This window comes from Muscardinus avellanarius (genome assembly GCF_963383645.1).
Source record: "Muscardinus avellanarius genome assembly, chromosome: 14".
Lineage (NCBI taxonomy): Eukaryota > Metazoa > Chordata > Mammalia > Rodentia > Gliridae > Muscardinus > Muscardinus avellanarius.
Genome location: NC_137800.1, coordinates 74,838,094 through 74,859,859, shown reverse-complemented (window position 1 = coordinate 74,859,859; position 21,766 = coordinate 74,838,094). Strand labels below are relative to the sequence as shown.

Here is a 21,766-nt window from a genome sequence, read left to right as displayed (position 1 = left end):
TCCCAAGTGCGGGGATTACAAGCGTGCGCCACCACGCCCGGCCAGTCTCAGAATGATTTAAATGGTTCCTTTGCCCTCAGAATTCACTCTCCCAGAGCCAGTAAAGGACAGGGGATTTAGTAAGCCACGTAGGCAACTTTTAGGAACTTTGATATATTTAAATGGCTGGCCCAGGACAGCAGACAAATGATTTAATGCAACGAATGTTGAAAGTGAAAGCCAAAAAAAAAAAAAAAAAAACAAAAATGAGAGCAGTCAGGACCTTTTGAAACTCTACCCTGGACTCACCCTTTGTTAACCCTCCCTGCCTCTCAGCTCCCGCCTCTGTCTGCCTCTGTCTGCCCGAAGAGCACAATGCCAGGCTCTGGTTTCCAAGGTTACTTTTCAGATAGTGTTCATGGGCTTTGCTGAACCGTGCGGCTGGAAATCAAAGTGGTCAGACATTCCCTTAGCTGGATCTCCGTGGGCTGTCCCCGGCAGAGGAGCGTAGCATGGTTTTTCTCTTCTCCTCTTTCTGTAGGATATTCCAGCGCCTGGACCACACTAGGGTGCTCTGCATTTCAACGAACCTGGCCACGAGTGGCAGCCGCAACACCTGGAATCCAGCCTGATACTAAGTCTTCCGACATCTTAATGAGATACTGGGAAGATGGTCCCCGACACACGAGGAGCTGACTATTGTGGGAAGCACAGTTATTTTTTTTTTCATTCAGTACTTATTTAATGCTCAAAGCCAGGAGTTTCCAGGCTTGTCTGAACCTTAGAAGCATCTGGGGGTCTGTTAGAAACCCCCAAGCCTTCGTGGGGTTGCAGACATCCTGTGGGGGATGGGAGTGGGGTGGCAGAGAAGTTCCCTGGGCCCTCCCAGTATGTGGACGAGCTTGCAGGTGGCCACCCTGTCCTGTGTGTTAAGGCTCAGCTTAATCACAAGACTGAAATCCCTCACACAGAAAAGACAGCAGGCAATCAGAAAGGCTGTTTCAATTCAATAGTCAGACACCAGTCAATGGCAGAGACATGATTCATGCGTATGTCTGCTTGTTTCTTAAGCCCTCTTCAGAAGACTCCTTTTTGCTGTGTTCAGATTAAAAACCAAAACCAACCAACCAAACAAACAAACAACCACAAAACAAAGACCGGGTGGTGGTGCATGCCTAGAATCCCAGTACTTAGGAGGCCGAGGCAGGAGGATTACAGGTTTAAAACCCAGCCTCAACAACTTTGTGAGACCCTCATCAACTTAATAAGAGTGTGTTTCAAAGTAAAATAAAAATAAAAAGGGCTTGGAATGTAGCTTGAAGGAGAATGCCCCTGGCATCAATCCCCAGTACTCTCCCCCTCCAAAAAAAAGAAGTTGCTGGTCAAATCGAGAGGCACACATTACCTTGACATATATGTAGCATTGCTCCCATGTGCTCTGGTCAGAACACATATGATTGGAAGATTGGGAGGTGGCGTATAACCCTGGCTCCTTGGTTTATTTTTAATTTTTTTGCAGTACCAGGGATGGAACCCAGGGGCATTCTACCTCCGAGCTACACTCCCTGCCCTATCTTATTTCCTATTTTAAACAGGGTCTCACTGAGTGGCAGAGGGCCTCACCGAGTTGCTGAGGCTGTCTGTGAACCGCGATCCTCCTTTCTCAGCCTCCCAAGTCCTAAGATGACAAGCACACATCCCCATGCTCGGCGCCACCCCTCCTCAACTCCGCCTCTCTAGAGCCTTAGCAGCTGATCCAGCTTCTGAAGCTGACTCTGGACCCAGCCTCCCTCCCACGGGTCCTGACATCTCAGGATCAAGTCACTTATGATGCTGGTTTTGTTGTAAGCGGGCTTCCTGGTTCTAGAAACTGGCGTCTTGCTCTAACTCCTTTTTCTAAGGCTGGCTCTGGTAATGGGGTACTTGCACCTGGATCTTGGCTGTTGATCTAGGGCTCAAGCTGTTCTGGGATGGGCTCTCAGTTCCCTCCTGGGGATGAGAGACTGCAGGACACTGCCTCTTAGCTAGTCTCCCTCTAACTGTAGATATCTTGGTGAGGCGACACACCAGGTTGTCTAGGTTGAATGGAAATGAATAAGTGAAATCAGGGCCCCGAGCCACAGGTGCCTGCTGAACCTCCACTACAATTTTTTTATTTTATTTTTTTCAGTACTGGGGATGGAACCCAGGGGCATTCTACCTCTGAGCTACATCCCCAGCTCTACTTTTTTTTTTTTGTACTGAGGATGGAACCCAGGGGCATTCTACCTCCGAGTTCCCCCCAGCCCTATATTTTATTCTTTATTTTGAAACAGGGTCTTACTGAGTTGGAAAGGACCTCACTAAGTAGCTGAGGCTATCCATGAACTGCGATCCTTCCATCTCAGCCTCCCAAATACTGGGATTACAAGTGTGTACCACCACGTCCGGCTCCTATTTTTTATTTTGAAACAGGGTCTCACTGATTGCAAAGGGCCTCACTAAGTAGGTGAGGTTGTCTGTGAACCATGATCCTCCTGTCTTAGCCTTCCAAGTTTGATTTTTTCTTTTTCTTTTTCTTTTTCTTTTCTTTCTTTCTTTTTTTTTTTTTTGTAGTACTTGGGATTGAACCCAGGGGCGTTCTACCTCTGAGCTACACTCTCAGCCCTGTTTTATTTTTCATTTTGAGACAGCGTCTCAGGAAGTTGCTAAGAGTTTTGCTAAGTTGCCGAGCCTGGCCTCAAACCCTCCATCCTCTGGTCTTAACCTCCCGCGACCTGGGATTATTGGTGTGCGTCCCCACGCCTGGCTGAGGAGCCCCTGCTTCATGTTTGTTGATGGGCATTGAGGCTCTCGTCCCTATGGGAGAGCAGAGCTCAGAGGGAGCCGGGAGGGGGCGGATTCTGCATCCTTCCCACCGTGAGTTAGCTTCATCTAGAGATGTAGAATAAAAATTCCCTGATAGGCAAACCCATGAGAAGGCGCCTCTCAGCCAGCAGCACCAGGGACCTGAGAGGATAATGTCGACAGGGGTCCTGCACCACCCAGGACTTGACAAACCACAGCCTCAGCCTGTAGACCACCCTCTTCCCTCTGAACAGGGGCCACGTGGTCAGTTGTACAAGTGCAGAATGAACAGGGGCTTTCATTTTATTTATTTATTTATTTATTTATTTATTTATTTATTTATTTATCTATTTATTTATTGTGGGTCTGGAGATGGAACCCTGGGGCATTTGACCTCCGAGCTACACCCCTTGCCCTATTTTTTATTCTTTATTTTGAAACCGGGTCTCACTGAGTTGCAGAGGGCCTCACTAAGTAGCTGAGGCTGTCCACGAACTGCGATCCTCCAGTCTCAGCCTCCCGAATGCTGGGATTACAAGCGTGCGCCACCACGCCCGGCTCGAACAGGGGCTTTTAATAAGAGATGTTGTTTACTTGCAAATTAATCTATATCTGGTCCTTCTCAAAGAAGGAGTTCCGTAATTCTTATGCCTTCACAATATGTCATACCCCAACCATCACTTTCGTGTTATTGCCACGGTAGGTCTTAGCACTTGGGGAGCGAGGATGTTGATGTCACGTGACTGGCAGGAGATCAGGGAAAGTGATGGGGAAGGAGTTAGCGGTGGTTATGCGGCAATGGCCCCCGTGCAAGGGCTTCTTTGAAGACTTCTTCATGATGTTCGTAAAAGAAGTCTGTTATCTCAGAACTCCAGACCGTGGAGGGGGGCAGTCGAAAAAGGCATTCTCTTAAAATCACGTAAAAATGGCTTAGGACTTAAGAAAGAGAAAAGCGGCACGTTTATGATGTTAAATGGCCTTATTCACAGTGCAAAAGTTCACTTGTGTTGCAAGAACAGAGCACAAAGGCGGAAAAACTGCTGCTTTTCGGGTCTATTAAGATCAATTTTGAGAGCAGATGTTTGATTATATACTTCTTTTTTTTTTCCTGGCACAAAGAACTTTTTAAAAAGTTAATGTACTGCAAATCCCCTTCTCTAAATTAATTTCATTGTCCCGGGAACAGCTGCCTCTCCTGTTTTCAAATATATGAGCTGTAGCTTTAAAATAATGAAACCATTGTAAGCAGCACATGGAAAGCCTGTAATTTTTTGGTTATATAGGCTATACATTACACAGAGCTGTATTCTATATAATAGAGTTTATGCCGATGCACACCATAATTTGTTTTCATTAAGTGCTACTTCTTAAAATAATTCCTAATCACTTTATTACTTGGGAATTCAGGTTTTACTATGAAAGGGAAATCACTTCCGGTCCTTAAATGTATCTGCATATTGCTGTGATGGTGGCAATTATTATATGATTAACAATCTACTTTTATCCTCTTCTCCCTACCAGGAACACTTTCGCCTTAATAATCTAGTTCATTCAGGTACAGTCTAAATTTGGATCTTCATAAGCAAAGGAAATTCCTCCAGTTCTTGCCTTGTTTGGGTTTGTGGAAAGGAGGACTGAAGGATGCTTCTCGGTGGGGTCTGGGGGCCAGAGACGGGGCTGCGGCGGCTCAGGCCGGGGCCCCACCACTGGGTGCTTTGTCATCTCTTTATCTTACAAGCAGAGATTGAGGGACTTTAAAGCAAGGAAATTTTATACATACAGATACAAATCTCAGCTGGGCACGCTTGTAATCCCAGTACTTGGGAGGCTGAGACAGGAGGATCATGGGTTCAAGGGCAACCTCAGCTACTTCGTGAGACTCTTGGCAACTTAGGAAGAGCCGGTTTCAAAAATAAAAAACAAAATCAACTGGGGGTATAGCTTGGAGGTAGAACACCCCTGAGCTCAACCCCTAGTACCTCAAGAAAACAAGCAAACACACGAAAACAAAATCTCTAAAGTTTAAGAAAACTCAATCCATCAATATCTTGGTTGGTATTTTTTTTAACCAATTTTTACACAGCTGAGAGTGTGAAAATAAAATTCTCATGTGATAGTTTTTTTGGAACAGGTGGATTATGTTGCTTATAACAGAGCCTTTGCTAAGATGCCTCTTCTGTAACACTAGCTTAGTGATATTAATATTTGGAGGCACCTGTCTTTAAGTATTTGTGGAGATCGTAGATAAGGCCACAAAAATAAAACAGCTGACATGCATTGGCATTTATGGGTCCCACCTCCCCCCTGCCCTTCCGTCATGGACACACGCATTCCAGCCCCTTCGGGGCAGTCTCTCCCTCTGTCTGTCCATTGCTGAGCCATCCTGGTCCATCAGTCCACTGGACTACCACTGGTGATCTCAGGTGGCAGTGATGAATGCCAGGTACCCAATTATACCCTTAAAGTTCAAAAGTCACAAGGCCATGCTGGGTGTGGTGGTGCACACCTGTAATCTCAGTCCTTGGGAGGCTGAGACAGGAGGATTGCAGATTCACAGCCAGCCTCAGCAAATTAGTGAGGCCCTCAGCAACTTAATGAGACCCTATTTCAAAATAAAAAGCAAAACAGGAGCCAGGTATGATGGCGTATGCCTGTAATCCCAGTACTTGGGAGGCTGAGACAGAAGGATCGCAGGTTTGAGGACAATCTCCGCAACATAGCGAGACTCTCAGAGACCCAGCAAGACTCTGTTTCAAAAGCAAACAAAAAATAAATAAATAAAAAGGGCTAGGGGTCATAACTCAGAGGTAGAATGCCCCTAGGTACAATCCATAGCAGCACATAAATAAATAAATAAATAAATAAATAAATAAATAAATATTAAACGCCGGGCGTGGTGGCGCACGCTTGTAATCCCTGTGCTTGGGGAGCTGAGACAGGAGGATGGCACAGGTTCAAAGCCAGCCTTGGCTACTTAGTGAAACCCTGTTTCCAAATAAAATATAAAATTGGTCTGGGAGTATAGCCCGGAGGTAGAAAGTAGAAAGCTCTGGGTTCCACCCCTAGTACCACCAAAAATAAATAAATAAATAAATAAATAAATAAATAAATAAATAAGAGCCAGATGTGGTGGTGCACGTTTGCAAATCTCAGTACTTGGGAGACTGAGACAGGAGGATCGCGGTTCAAGGATGGCCTCAGCAACTTGCGAGGCCCTTCACAACTCAGTGAGATTTTGTTTCAAAATAAAGAATAAAAAATAGGGCTGAGGATGTAGCTTGGAGGTAGAATGGCCCCGGGTTCAATCCCCAGTACCACACACACACACACAAAAAAAAAAAAAAAAAAAAAAAAAAAAAAAAAAATTAAATAGGGCTAGAGGTATAGCTCAGAGGTAGAATACACCTTGATTTAATCCCCAGTACTACAAAAATCATCATCCTCACAAGTCGTCAAAAGTCATCATCGTCATCGCTACACGGCCTTCTCCATCACAAACACACTCACATCTTTATGCTACAGCTCTACAAACTCATGATATTTTACAACAGAACATTTTTTAAATAAAATGCTGTTGATTAATTTCCCCAAAGAATCCCAGACGACCTAGTGCCATATGACACATGAAAAATGAGGGCGATAAACCTCTCAAATGCCATACGAGGAGTCAGTGATTAAAAGAAAGAACTTTCGGTTTCGGAACTCAAGGCCACTGTTTGGTAAGCATAAATAAGACAGTCTTCCCAGCAGCCAAAAATAGTGTCGCAGATTTGTGAGTTAGGGTTTGCTTATGTTTTTGAGGTCAAAGCTAATTCCCTTCTATTTTCTGCAAGATGTACTTTGATCCATAACCTAGCAAAAATCGATACATTTCCAATGCGTCAACTCCCATAAGAACTTTCAAATTTAACATTCCTTTTTATGTCCAACTTTCACTGTAAGACAACTGTAATCAAGGAAGCTAACAGGTGATCATCCCCTACAGTGTAAGTGTGGGCCAAGGTGAATTTACGACTTAAGTTTTTATTCTCTTACTTTTGCCACTTATTAGAATTTTTGAGAGATCTTTTGCCAATGAAAACAAAGTTCCTGAGAGTCTTTCCAAGAAAACAGAATTGTTAATAATACCGCAGTGAAGCGCTGTATAATATTTTCAGCGTATGTTTATGAATATATATATATATATATATATATATATATATATATATATATTTTTTTTTTTGGTGGTACTGGGGTTCCTGGAAGCCCTTCTACCTCTGGGCTACACTCCCAGACCTATTTTTACATTTTTATTTGGAAACAGGGTCTCCTAAGCCAGCGCGCGTGGCTGGCCTCGAACCTGCGCGATCCTCCTGTCTCCGCCTCCCAAGCGCGGGGATTACAAGCGTGCGCCACCACGCCCGGCCTTATGAATAATTTTTAGAAAACCAATTTGGGGACTACTACCTACCCCATCTATGGAAACAGAATACTGGAATTTCAGGTTTCCATAAAAGTACCAGTGATATTTATATGCAGTGGACATAAAAAAACGGTCTTGCAATTATAAAAGTAATTAGGGCCAACTTTGATGTTTTCTTTGGAGGCAAAGCTCTAAACACCCTGATCCTGAGACGGAAAAGGGAAAGTATAGGAAAGGGAACGTCATTAAAACTTCAAATCTCAAGCTTTCCTCGGTGAATTTGGGTGGTCTGAACCTTCATTCACCAACTCTTCTACCCTCCTGTGAGAGGCTGAGACAGACAGGAAGGTCGCCAGTTCGAGGCCAGCCTCAGCAACTTAGTGAGACACTCAGCAACATAGGGCGACTCTTTCAAAATAAAAAATAAAAAGAACGGGAGTTGTAATTTGGAGGTGGGATGCCCCTGGGTTCAATCCCTAGTACTAAAATAGAACAAGAAACAAAGTCACTTCAGGGAAGTCCTAACCGCCGAACACTGGAAAACAGCCAGGGAGGGATCAACCCAGTCCTTATAAGCTGGTGTAAACTAGCAAGTTAGTGTTTTTATGCTTGTTGTCTTAATTGATATATCCAGTTGGGTCCTTTCAAAAAAGTATAGGTGGTGGCTTCTGATCGATGTGCCCAAAGTAGACACTTGAGACAAGCAGTCCAAGCCGCCAGAGCAGACGCCAGAGCACACACGGAACACGATGTAAATGTAAGTTGTACAAGTGCTTTGCACTTATCCTGTGCATAAATCATCCTGATAAGTAGCCTCAGTTATTAGTTTGCCCTTGCTCTGCCACTGATATCTGGGCCAGATCTGGGGGTTGGCAGATCGTCTTTTCTTCTGCTGGTCTGCCAGCATCGGCAACTTGAAAACACAATTTCTCATAAAGAATTAAAAAACGGAGAGATAAAATTAAATTTTCCATGGGAAAACTTTCCAGAGTTAAAGATAGCAGAGTATACCCATCAAAGGGACACGGTCTAGAGAGGCAGCAGTTATATATAAAAAGACCAAGGGCACCGTGTGGCTGGAATTGGCCGGACAGAGACTTCATTTGGATGGCAGGGCTCAGGCCGCGCACCATCGGACTCAAGTCTTTGTTGCTCTCTTTTGGCTTTTACAGTCCTAAAGAAATGACTGTGCTTCCCCCAATTACCCATGGTTGGTAATAGTCAGTAGAGACACAGGCGAAGGCAAAGTGATCGCCATCAGGAAGATGACTTACACTTGACTCTATGATATCTGCCTTTTATTTACCAGGGAAACCACTTTTATTTTTTTATTTTTATTTTTTTATTAGTGGAACGTGTTGAAAGTGGTGTACATTTAGGTTGTGCTTCAAGCCCTTCCCCCTCCGTCTCCCTTCCCCCCTCCCAATAGAGAGTGTCCGGGTTAACCATGTTACATTTATACTATTACACATACTCGTATGTAGCTCCTCCACTGGACAACCTCAGCTTTCTTCCTCTCCTATCTGGGAAACGACTTTTTTTTTTTTTATGGTACTGGGGTTCCTGGAAGCCCTTCTACCTCCGGGCTACACTCCCAGACCTATTTTTATATTTTTTATTTGGAAACAGGGTCTCTTAAGCCAGCAAGGCTGGCTCCGAACCAGCGCGATCCTCCTGTCTCCGCCTCCCAAACCCGGGGATTACAAGTGTGTGCCACCACGCCCGGCTTACACAGGGTCTCACTAAATTGCAGAGGGCTCACTAAGTAGTTGAAGCTGGCTTAGAACCTGCGTGATCCTCCTGTCTCAGCCTCCCAAGTACAGGGATTATAAGCGTGCGCCACCACGCCCGGTCTCCCCTCTCTTTTCTTACGTACATCTTTTTCACTTTATCTAATCCCAGCTTGTACCATCTGAGGACATGAGGCAGCAGGAGGCCAGAGAGGGCACCGAGGAGGTGTCCTTAGCCGGCAGGAAAGTGCACTGTCCCCTTCTATTACCATCACTGGGTAAACGTAAAGGCAGATTTTTTTTTTTTTTTTAAATGTGGCTCTTGAAGAATGGATACGATGTCTAGTTAATGGACCAGCGCTGTCAATTTCACCGGGAAGAAATACCATCATGAATGGGTGCATTCCATTAAGGGAACGTGTGTGAGTGTCATCTACTCAGGCTCTACAGCCCGGAGTGGCCGCTGCTGCACACCCCAGGCTACACTGGAAAAGGACCCAGTTTCCAGGGAGCTCACAGGCTCGGAGGAGGGGGGGAACACTTGTGAGCTCCGCGGAGTGATCAGCACTGGGCTGTCTTTGCTCGCCATGACAGTTGGGCAAACGCTTTTCCAACAAATATTTGAAAAACTCTTTCATGTCCTTCAAGGCTCGGCTATATCGTCTCTTCTTTTTGTAGGTTTTATGGAGCGCTCCTAAGAGGGTATTTCCCGTTTCTCTACACAAGGGCTCATGGAGAGACTCTTAAGACCCGTCACATCCTTTTGTATTCATTTGTGAGTCTAGGTCTGGTGAGCTTTGAGGAGCCTCCCAAAATTCATCTTAATGTCACTGGTGGTGGGGCCCGGGGCCTGCGGCCTGACACTGTCTCAGAATTAGTTGCTGAGCTGAATCAATGACTGCTTCATAAAGTGGAAAGTGCTAAGCATCACACAAGGAGTACAGATTTTATGAAATGCTAAGCTTTGAGGAGAAAAAGGGTAAGCTTCAGCTTGGGGAAGGGGTTAATGAGGTGCTGAGCTCAGAGAGCCTTCTCCAAAGAAGTCTGTTTTATTTATTTTATATTTTTGGTGTTGAGTATTGAACCCAGGGGCAGTCTACCTCTGAGCTACCTGTAGCACTTTTATTTTATTTTTTGTTTTGAAACAGTGTCTTGCTAAGTGGCTGAGGATGGCCTCTGACCTTCTATTCTCCTGTCTCAGCCTTCCAAGTACTGGGATTATGGGTGTATACCACCATGTTTCATGCCTGGATGAAAGAAGTCTGTTTTCAATAGACCTTAAAGGATGGATAGGATTTGATGCAAGAAAGCAAGAGGGTGGGGATTTTAGGAGCAGGAGGACACGAGCATTGTCATTACAATAAGAGCATGAAGCAATTGTTAATCATCATATAAGAACTTACAGACCTACACTGGTGTGGCCTTTGCAAGTAGCACCTCCTGATGCTAAAGACTTTTTTTTTTTTTTTTTTGGTACTGGGGTTGAACCCAGGATCATTCTATTTCCAAGCTCTAGCCCCATGCCTTTTTATTTTGAAACAGGATCTCATTAAATTATTGAGGATCTCACTAAGTTTCCGAGGCTGGCCTTGGACCGTGATTGTCCCATCTCAGCCTCCCAAGTACTAGGATTATAGGTGTGCACCACCATGCCTGGTGCTACACACCCACTTAATAAAACTACCACTACTCCACAACAACAACAACAACAACAACAACAACAACAACAACAGCAACAAAACGTCCTTTAAAATGGCCTCCAGGCCTATGTACAAAACCATACACATTGAGCCGGGCGTGGTGGTGCACGCTTGTAATCCCCGCGCTTGGGAGGCTGGGACAAGAGGATCGCACGGGTTCGAAGCCAGCCTCAGCTACTTAGTGTGGCTCTCAGCAACTTGGTGAGACCCTGTTTCCAAATAAAATATAAAAAAGGTCTGGGAGTATAGCCCGGAGGTAGAAAGCCTCTGAGTTCCACCCCCAGTACCACAAAAGAAAAAAAAAAAACCCAAAACAAAACCATACACATTGAATAATCACTCTTCCTTTTCACTCTGTCTCTTTGCAATAAAAATAGTATTACTGGAATCAATCCCTTTCCGAAGGAGTTCCTGATAGATTTTTGTCCATTTGAAGAGATAAACTTCACTTTTTGGTTTTTTTTTTTTTGGTGGTACTGGGGTTCCTGGAAGCCCTTCTACCTCCAGGCTACACTCCCAGACCTATTTTTATACTTTTTTATTTGGAAACAGGGTCTCTTAAGCCAGCGGGGCTGGCTCTGAACCAGTGCGATCCTCCTGTCTCCACCCCCCCAAGGGCAGGGATTACAAGCGTGTGCCACCACGCCCGGCTAAACTTCACTTTTAAAGAAAGGATGCTGTCCCTTAGCATCCTAAAAAGATGGGCGGAAGGCATACATACACACTTCTACTGGTGCATTGCAATAATACATCACAGTGAGATTCAAAGCACTGCATATGCACACCCAGCGCTGGGACTCTAGATTCCTCTGTCTGCTCCTAATCATTCTTTGTCTCCTTGACAGAGTTACGCAATCCTTTAGAGAACGAGGTTCCCCCATGGTTTTATCCTGGATCTTCCTCTCTTCTTCCACCCTCTCCCCTAGTTATCTGTCATCTCTACAGACCACTCCCCACGTGGATACTCAGGTCTCCCTTTACTGGGTACCAGACCTGCCCTTCACCTGCCACCTGCATCTCTCTACACCTCTACCACGGATCCCAAAGCTTATTTGGCCTCCTTTTCAGGAAAAAAAAACAAAAACAAACAAACAAACAAAAAAAACACCTCAGCACCCTTGGGCCCCCAAATCTACTTTAAACAAATAATAATACGATGATTAATTTGCATTCTTGTATGTATATATATATATTTCATTCTGGCACCTTCTGGGGGGCAGGACTGCCCACTTCCGTGACCTGTGAAACCTGCCCCTCCAACACCTCCTCCTCTACTAGTCACACCCCATGACTTGCCCTCTTTTTATTGATGTTACCATAATTCTCCCAGGATTCCATATTGGAAATGTGGGATTTAGATTTGGTGTCTCCCTTCTCCTACTCCTACCAGCCACCACTACCTTTGTCTTCCCGCTCAGTGGCTACTTCATCTTTTTCTCGCCCGTGCCACTGCCTCCTTTGTATTACACTGATGCCCTCGAGCCTCCAGCTAAAGTCAGCTAACACGGATCGGGGCCTCTAATCTCCAACCGTTTCCATTTATTTTACACAATTCCTAAATCATTCTTCGCAGTATGTGACGTTCTGCTTGACACCCTTTGGTGAAGGGAACAGCCCTGCACACCACACATGGCCAGACAGTCTCAGAATGAAGGGTGAGGATTTTATCCTCTGGCTTCAACACGCCTTCCTAACCCCATCTTGTGCCCTGTTCCGCACACTCTGTTCTTTGTTCGTACCCCATACGCACACATCAATTTTCTGCCAAGAACTGACCTTTCCTTGATTGTCTGCCTTGGCAATTCCTAATCATCCTTGAAGACCCAGGTCAAGGCTCAGCCCTTTTGTGACCCTTCCTGCCTGCCTAGGAGTCTAATCTGCAAAGATTATTTTCCAACATAGCTTTGAGTTGTTGTTATTAAATTTTGCATTACAATAAAAACGCTGCTGTTGGATGGCAGGAATGGTAATATGATGCTTGATGCGTGCTTTGCGCATGGTGGGTAGCCAGTAAAGAGTTATAAAGTCAACTAATTGTTGAATAAATCAATTAGTAAAGTTGAATGACCTCCCTTAGTGAGAACTTGTTTTAAAGTAAAAAAATAAAATTGGGCTGGGGTATAGCTCAAAGGCAGAAGGCTGGTAGGTTCAATCCATAGTACTACCAAAAAGAAAAGAAAAGAAAAAGAAAAAAAGAAGATGTCAACAAGTTTAACACCAAAAGTTAATATGATAACCACATTTATCCTATTCATGGAATTCTTTTCATGTTCCGTTTCGGTCCAGATCCACACAAAACAGAATAAGTTGAATATTGACCTGGACAATTCACGGGGAAAAAAATCAATTATTTTGGCAATTATAAATGTTAAGGACTAGCCGGGCGTGGTGGCGCACGCTTGTTATCCCAGCATTCGGGAGGCTGAGACTGGAGGATCGCGGTTCGCAGACAGCCTCAGCTACTTAGTGAGGCCCTCTGCAACTTAGTGAGATCCTCTTTCAAAATAAAGAATAAAAAAATAGGGCAGGGGATGTAGCTTGGAGGTCAAATGCCCCTGGGTTCCATTCCCAGACCCGCAAATAAATAAATAAATTAATAAATGTAAGGACTAGACCTTAGACTTAAAAAGCTTTAGTTATGTGATTGTAAGAACTGCCCATGAGAATTGCAAATGTGACCAGATGCAATGGGCTGGTAAATAAATCTTTCTACCGGGTTTGTGCCAAAATATCAATCTACTCAAAAAGCATATTTGAACCTTTGCACCGTGAAAATGATGCCAAATTGTACGAGAAGAGTCCACAAGAGCGAAGCTGATGCTGCACGTAGCGTCTGGCGTACAGCCCTTCTGCATCACCGCTGTCTCCATGTTGAAGAGAAGCCCATAGAAGCGGCACAATTCCATTTGCCACGGGGAACATAAGAAGGGATTCCAGATGGATTACCCACAGCTGTTTCCCCGTACAACCTCCGCCCCAGCCGGCACACTTGTGCACATTTGCAGACTCTCCAACCACCGTTCTGAAAATCTCTGGCCCTAAAGCTTTACATTTTACTGTGACAAGTGACCAGAACAGCAGTTGCTCGGCACAGCTGCGGCCTGAAGGCCAAGGTCAGGAGGTGGCAATAGGCAAATCGGTTTCCAAGCGTAACTCAGGGGGCAGTTGTTCCTTAGAGCGATGTGCCCTTGGAAACCCAGGGTCTAAGCAGCAAGTTTCAGACTACTACTGGGATTACGCTTGTAATCCCAGCACTTGGGAGGCTGAGATGGGAAGATCATGGTTCGCGGACAGCCTCAGCTCCTTAGTGAGGCCCTCTGCAACTCAGCGAGACCCTGTTTCAAAATAAAGAATCAAAAATAGGGCTGGGGGTGTAGCTCGGAGGTCGAATGTCTGTGGGTTCTATTCTCAGGGCGTGGTGGTGCACACTTTGTAACCCCAGCATTCAGGAGGCTGAGACAGGAGGATCGTGGTTCAAGGACAGCCTCAGCTACTTAACCAGGGCCTTGGAAACTCAGTGAGACCCTGTTTCAAAATTAAAAAGACTAAAAAAATAGGGCTGGGGGGTGCAGCTTGGAGGTACAATGCTCCTGGGTTCCATCCCCAGTACCACAATAAATAAATAAATAAATAAATAAACCCTAAACAAACAAATAAATAAATAATAAAAATCCCATGATTTGTGAATCTGAAAATTTGACTCGAAAATAGAAGAAAGCCACAATTACTCAAACACTTAAGATACCGAGTCACCTTAAGGTTCTGTGGTGCCCGCAGGAGCCCTGTATTCCCTGGAAACACAACCACTACATTCTTTTCTCCTTTCTCCTCTGCATTCTCTAAAGCATTAGAGTTTATGAAGTTGTGATGAGCGGACAAGTAAATGAAAGGATCTTCTTTATTTTTTCTCCCTAAAGGCCATTTGATTAGAAAATTCTAATCGCCCTTTTCCTCTTCTTTGCAAGAAATGTGTGATTCTGTCTCTAATTGTTTTAGCATTCATTTGGCTGGTATGCTTGATTGACATACACAATGGATCATGCTTGGAATCTTCAAATAGCTTGTAGTAATTTGAAATAAAAAAAATAATTTTAAAAGTCAAAAGCAGCCGGGTGTGGTGGTGCACGCTTGTAATCCCAGCACTTGGGAGGCTGAGATGGGAAGATCATGGTTCGCGGACAGCCTCAGCTCCTTAGTGAGGCCCTCTGCAACTCAGCGAGACCCTGTTTCAAAATAAAGAATCAAAAATAGGGCTGGGGGTGTAGCTCGGAGGTCGAATGTCTGTGGGTTCTATTCTCAGTAGTCCCCTCCCACACAAGTCAGAAACTTAACTTTATTTATTTACTGTGGTGTTAGGGATTGAGCCCTGGTGCAGTCTACCTCTGAGCTATACCCCAGCCCTATTTTATTTTTATTTTGAAGCAAGTTCTCACTAGGTTGACTGGAGTCTCATTACTTGCCAAGACTGTCCTCAAACCTACAATCTTCCTGTCTTAGCCTCCCAAGTACTGGGATTATAGGTGTGCACCACCATGCCTGGCTTAACTTTTATAATGTACTTTTAAATTTTTTGTAGTACTGGGAATTGAACTCAGGGGCATGCTACCTCTAACACACATCCCCAGTCCTATTTTATTTATTTATTATTATTATTATTATTATTATTATTATTATTATTATTATTGTTATTTTGTGGTACTGGGAATGGAACCCAAGAGCATTGTACCTCTGAGCTACACCTCCAGCCCTATTTTTTTAGTCATTTTATTTTTGAAACAGGGTCTCACTGAGTTGCGAAGGGCCTCGCTAAGTAGCTGAGGCAGTCCAAGAACCTCGATCCTCCAGTCTCAGCCTCCCAAATGCTGGGATTACAAGTGTGCGCCACCACGTCTGGCTTCTATTTATTTTATTTTTTATTTTATTTTTTATTTTGAAACAGGGTCTCATTGAGTTGCCGAGGCTGGCCTGGAACCTGCAACTCTCCTGTCTCAGCTTCTCAAGTATGAGATTACAGGTGTGTGCCTCCAATTCCAGTTTATAATATACTTTTTAATAGTTCTCCCCAAACCTTAGAAGTGGACAGAAACTGTTTCTAGGCATACTTCCTTAAAGCCTGTCCAAAGATTTTGTACGTATGATGTTACTTTGAACCCCTTCCTATCAGGAAGGGGTTACTTTTAATATCTGACAAAAACGTTTATCATTCTACTCCTGCATTATAGAAGGGATAAAGTAGGGCTGGAGGTACAGCCCAGTGGGAAAGCACATGCTTAGCATGGATGAGATCTTGGGTTCAATCCCCTGCACTGGGTGGGCTGGTTTTGGTGGGGGTGAGGAGAAATGAAATAGATCCTCCATTTCAAACAGAATTTTCCCATGACATATTATGTGCTCAATAAATAGCTTCCCTTGTTCTGGCAAAACTTGATGCACATGTGTGGTCCAGGGACCATCTGTATTTGGGGTAAATGTAACACTTGTGTTTTATACCTTCATAATGTGAGATGTGACCAATCGGTCATGAAATAGATTTAGTGAGTCTCAGCCAGAATTTTATAAAAAAGGACATTAAAACACTCTAGTGTCGCACTTGGGAGGCGGAGACAGGAGGATCGCGCAGGTTCGAAGCCAGCCTTGCTGGCTTAAGAGACCCTATTTCAAAATAAAAATACAAAATAGGTCTGGGAGTGTAGCCCGGAGGTAGAAGGGTTTCCAGGAACCCCAGTATCACCAAAAACAAACAAACAAACAAACAAAAAACAAACAAACAAACACATAAAAAATAGGTTTGGGCCTGGGTGTGGTGGCGCAAGCTTGTAAATCCCCGCGCTTGGGAGGCGAAGATAGGAGGATCGCGCAGGGTAGAAGGCAGCAGCGCTGGCTTAAGAGACCCTATTTCGAAATAAAAATACAAAATAGGTCTGGTAGTGTAGCCTGGAGGTAGAAGGGTTTCCAGGAACCCCAGTAACACCAATAAATAAATAAATAAATAAATAAATAAATAAATAAATAAATAAATAAATAAATAAATGTAGGTCTGGGAGTGTAGCTCAAAGAAGAATTTCATCCCTATTACCACCAAAAAACAAACAAACAAAAAACCAAAACAAAACAAAACAAAAACTCTAGTGCATTATATGTGGCAAGAAAAAGAGGATTGTTTTGTGAAACTTGCTTTAGTATTATGCATGTAGGGTATGTGTGTGTAAAAATGTATTTCTATAAATTGTTTTAAAGAGCTTGAAAGACAGCTGGGTGTGATGGCACACACTTGTAATCCTAGTACTTGGGAGGCTGAGATAGGAAGATCACAGGTTTGAGGCCAGCACATGGTAACTTAGTGAGACCCTGTTTCAAAATAAAAATTAAAATAGGGATGAGAAGCCGGATGTGGTAGCCCATGCTTGTGATCCCAGTACTTGGGAGGCTGAGACAGGAGGATTGCAGGTTCAGGGCCAGCCTCACAACTTAGTAATGCCCTCTGCAACTTAGTGAGACCTTGTTTCAAAATAAAGAATTAAAAAAAAAAATAGGGATGGGGATGGATGTAGCTCGGAGGTAGAATGCCCTTGGGTTCAATCCCCAGTACTGGAAAAAAAAAATAGGGCTGGAGTTGTAGGTTAGAGATAAAATGCCCCTGGGTTCAAACTCAGTATGACACACACACACACAGACACAGACACACAGACAGACAGACAGACAGACAGACACACACACACACACACACGTTTGAAAGTCACTGTCACAAAGCATCTATTTCTTATGAACATAACAAAGTATGCACTGTAGAACAAAGGAAAACAGCTACATTTATTTTTATACAATTAATAATCAATTCTTTTCTTTTATATTCATAAACACAATTACCCAGCTTTGTAGAGTGCATTAAAGGTATTCAAACCATTTAAAAGTAATTTTCTATTCATTTTCCATGGGTACCATTAGAGAGTTAATAGACCAGCATTTGCTGCCATTATTTTCCACAAATGGATTTTTATTCTCTTCCATTTATCTACCATGAAATAATAACAGATCCCAGGACTGTGGATTTTCAGCTTCTTTAAGGATGACCTATCTCCATGGCAAAGATGTAACAAGCCCCCTTTTTGACACATTGATCTTTAACAAAACAGTATCTCATTTGAAATGGATGAAAACCAATTCTAAATAGTCGACATCCATACCCGCTCCTATCTACACACACCTTTCCTTATGAAACCCTACACATGTTGATGGACTTTTTCTGAAAAGCTGTAATGTTGTGGGCAGAAGAAATAGAGTCAACTTAGTTATATCTTGCACTGTGCATTTCAATGCTATGGGGAGGGGGCAAGGTAGAAAATCAAAAGAAATATCAGCCTTCAGGACCCATGTTATACTATGTACCAGCCGGGCGTGGTGGCGCTCGCTTGTAATCCTAGCACTTGGGAGGCTGAGACAGGATGATCGCGGTTCGAGGACAACCTCAGCTACTTAGTGAGTGAGGCCTTTGCAACTCAGTGAGACCCTGTTTCAAAATAAAGAATAAAAAAACAGGGCAGGGGCGTCGCTCAGAGGTAAAATGCCCTGGAGTTCCATCCCCAGTACTGAAAAAAAAAAAAAATTGTGTATCTGTTGGGGTATGAGTGTTGAAATCCTATACTCTTATAAAAAAAAATCCCAAAATGCCACAGCATGAAACCTTCTATACTGATGTCAACATTCGGGTCTGAGAGTTAGGTACTTGGGGTTCAGTTATCAGAGCAGTAGAGAGTTGTGTCTTTGAATGAATTCACAAATACGCTGCTTTGTCTTCTCTGGTTAGACTGTACATGCTAGTCATGTTTGTTTCTAAGGGACAGGAGTTTCCACTGGTACAGAGACTCCAAAGGGCAAGGAATGTTCACGAGGCCCCTAACTCACAATGCAGTTCAAACCGTTTACTCAGCACTTATTCTGGGCCAGGTACCATGCCATGGGTTAGAGACAGCGGCGCCTTCGATGGAGAAGGAGAATCCCGAAAGCACACAGGAAATCAGAATTCTCTATGGTCAGGGCTGAGACTAAGCTATTCTCAAGGCACGAAGGAGGCATAGAGGAACCCCCATCCCAGGCCCCCAAGTCAGAAGAAAACTGGTAGAGATGAGTGAAGTTCCTTAAAGAGGATAAACGTCCTTCCCCTGGGGAATGCAGAGAGCCAGCGTGATGTGTCACTGGGATACTGTAATTAAGATTAAAGTTTGGCAGATTTGGGGGCAACAGCAATCCCGTTTGGTTTGATCTAAGCATTTGTGTACAGGATCCATGAGCAGTTAGGGATTGCTGGGCTGCTCGGTGAGGAAGGGGAGATGTTAGAGCCGGAGCTGGAGAAGAGGCAGAAGCCAGATCAGTGTCCCACGTGGAGACTACAGTGAGAACAGTCACAGGCCAGGGTTTCATCCTATCGCAAAGGCAGGACTGTCTAATTCAGAACTACTGTTTAATCAACTTAAATACATCAAAAGAGAAACTAAAAGGACATTTAAAAAGACACTCTCTTCATCATTTTACCTCTTCAAAATTATACCCATTTCCAAACCGTCCTATTCCTCCCTGGCGCCATCTTAGCCACCATAATCATTTGCACTTGACTTTAATCGCTTAACATTAACTAGTAACTCGTTTTCCACGAACTAACATATTTTTAATGCCTCTTGGTGCATTGCAATGATGCATCATCCTGAGCTTCAATGTGATACATGCATCTGTGCACCCAGCACTAGGTGTATTTCCCCACACACCTTCCTTCTGATCCCGCAAAAGTGAGATCGGTAGTGATACCTTCATACACGGACCTAACATTATTTGCACTCTTTGCTTTCTCAATCCTCCTTTTTCTCTTCCCTGCCTTCCTTCTTTCCCTAGCCCTTTCCACAATTCTGCTGTTCTCTCTCCTCATTTATCTGAAGTCTTTTTTGTTTCGTATTTTCTGTCTAGCTTCCACATAAGAGAAAAAACTTAGGATCCTTGATTTTCTTTTTTCTTTTTCTTTCTTTCTTTTTTTTTTTTTTTGCACGTCTGAGGATGGAACCCAGGGGCACTCGACCTCCAAGCTACACTTCCTGCCCTATTTTTTATTCTTTAACTTGAAACAGAGTCTCACTAAATTGCAAAGGGCCTCACTAAGTAGCTAAAGCTGTCCGCGAACTGCGATCCTCTGGTATCAGCCTTCCGAATGCTGGGATTACAAGCGTGGGCCACCACACCCGGCAGATCCTTGATTTTCTGAGACTGGTAGATCCCACACCATGTATGTTATTTTTATTTTATTTTTTGGTGGTACTGGGGATGGAACCCAGGGGCCTTCTACCTCTGGGCTACACTACCAGACCTATTTAATATTTTATTTGGAAACAGGGTCTCTTAAGCCAGCGCGGCTGGCTTCGAACCTGCATGATCCTCCTGTCTCAGCCTCCCAAGCGCAGGGATTACAAGCGTGCGCCACCACGCCTGGCCTCGTATGTTATTTTTAAAGGCTGTAGAATGTTTTGTTGAGTTTCTTATCAAAGCCAACCATTTCATTGTATTCTTACTAAAAGAATGTTTCGTTGTATTCTTAGCAAAGGCAACCACGTATGGCATGCACACAGTACCAAGATTTTCCTCTGACAAATACTATTTCCATAGACAGTTTCTCCTGTACGTCTTCTCCTGTCTTTCCTCGAGGTGAGGTTGAAGGTGTGAGATGATCAGGTTACACAGGAGACACAGGTTTTTGTGAACACGTTCTTGGTCTTTTGTACCTCGGCGGGACAGGGCCTGGTACTTACCGTCTTGCTCCAAGCCAGGCCTGTGGTGTGGTGCTCCTTGATGTATGCCTGAAGCTCAGTCCAGATGTTTAGGTAGGACTTCACCCAGTCCACGTGCCGCAAGTCGCTTGGTTACAGAAGAGAGTGGAATAGAGCCTAGTTAGGATCTAAAATAAAATTCAAAACAGGCTAGGGGGGCGGGGGAACATGGTGATCCTGTAACCAGCACCCTCTGGACCCTGGAACTACTGTCCCTTACCCCCAGAAGGGGAGGTGGCCTAGGACTTTCCTGAGGCCAGGTGGGCTGATGATCTGTGCCCTGATCTGCAGGCGTGGACACAGAGACCACAGAGAGGGGACTGACCCCACCCAACAGAGTGGACTCGGGCCTCCTGTCTTCCTGCCTCCTCTGTGAGAGGCTGGAGAGCAGAGGCCATCTCTTTCTATAGTGCTTTAGATGCAGATAAAGAATACTGTGCTCTTGGGATGAAAAAAGTATTTTCTAATCATTCATCTGAATTATCTGGCTAAAAGTATAACTGATTAGAGCCAGCGTGTGCCAGTAATCCCAGTACTTGGGAAGCGGACACGAAGATTGCAGGTTCAAGGCCAACCTCGGCAATTTAGTGAGGCCCTCAGGAATTTAGCAAGACCCTGTTTCAAAATAAAGAAAATAAAATAGGGCTAGGAGTGCAGCGCAGAGGTAGAAGGCCCCTGGGTTCAATCTCTCGTACCAAGAAAAAATATAACTGATTGGAGAATTTTAGTTATTATGACTAACAAGGAAGTTGGCTTTTTTTTTTTTTTTGGTGTGTGTGGTAGTGGGGATGGAACCCAGGGGCTGAGGGTGCACCTCCGAGCTACCCCTTCAGTCTTATTTTTTATTCTTTATTCTTTATTTTGAAACAGCGTCTCACTGAGTAGCAAAAGGCTTCCCTAAGTAGCTGACGCTGGCTGTGAACCACCATCCTCCTGTCTCAGCCTTGCTAATGCTGGGATTACCAGCGTGCACCACCACACTCGGCTAGGAAGTTGGTATTGTAAGAAAATATTTTCTTACAGACAGGCAACACCCCATACTTCTAACGGGACACTCAAATTACACTGATTTATAGTCTTGGCAATGAGTAGGCATGGCCAGTATTTTTATCTCTATTTTATGGAACCCAAAGCTAGTGAAATGCTTACCTCTTTTTTTTTTTTTTTGTGCTCTTAACTGAATCCAGGGGCATTCTACTTCTGGGTACATCCTCAGCCCCAACCCTTTTTTACTTTTTATTTGGAAACAGGGTCTAAGTAACAGAGAGCCTCACTAATTTGCTGAGGCTGGCCACAAACCTGCGATCCTCCTGTCTCAGTCTC

General features: G+C 44.1%; 1 protein-coding gene across 3 annotated transcripts in view; it reads right to left on the bottom strand.

Annotated features, from left to right (window-relative positions):
- CAP2 (cyclase associated actin cytoskeleton regulatory protein 2) overlaps nt 1–21,766 on the bottom strand; it is a gene marked incomplete at both ends in the record, with an annotated part of 136,424 nt that overhangs the window by 19,029 nt on the left and 95,629 nt on the right. For 2 of the 3 annotated variants that reach the window (XM_080709892.1, XM_080709893.1), the window contains one exon: nt 20,426–20,531. The exons of the other annotated variant lie outside the window; for it this stretch is intronic. In XM_080709892.1, coding sequence (XP_080566018.1) covers nt 20,426–20,531 — 106 coding nt within the window. The remainder of the gene's footprint in view (nt 1–20,425; nt 20,532–21,766) is intronic. 3 annotated transcript variants of the gene reach the window in all.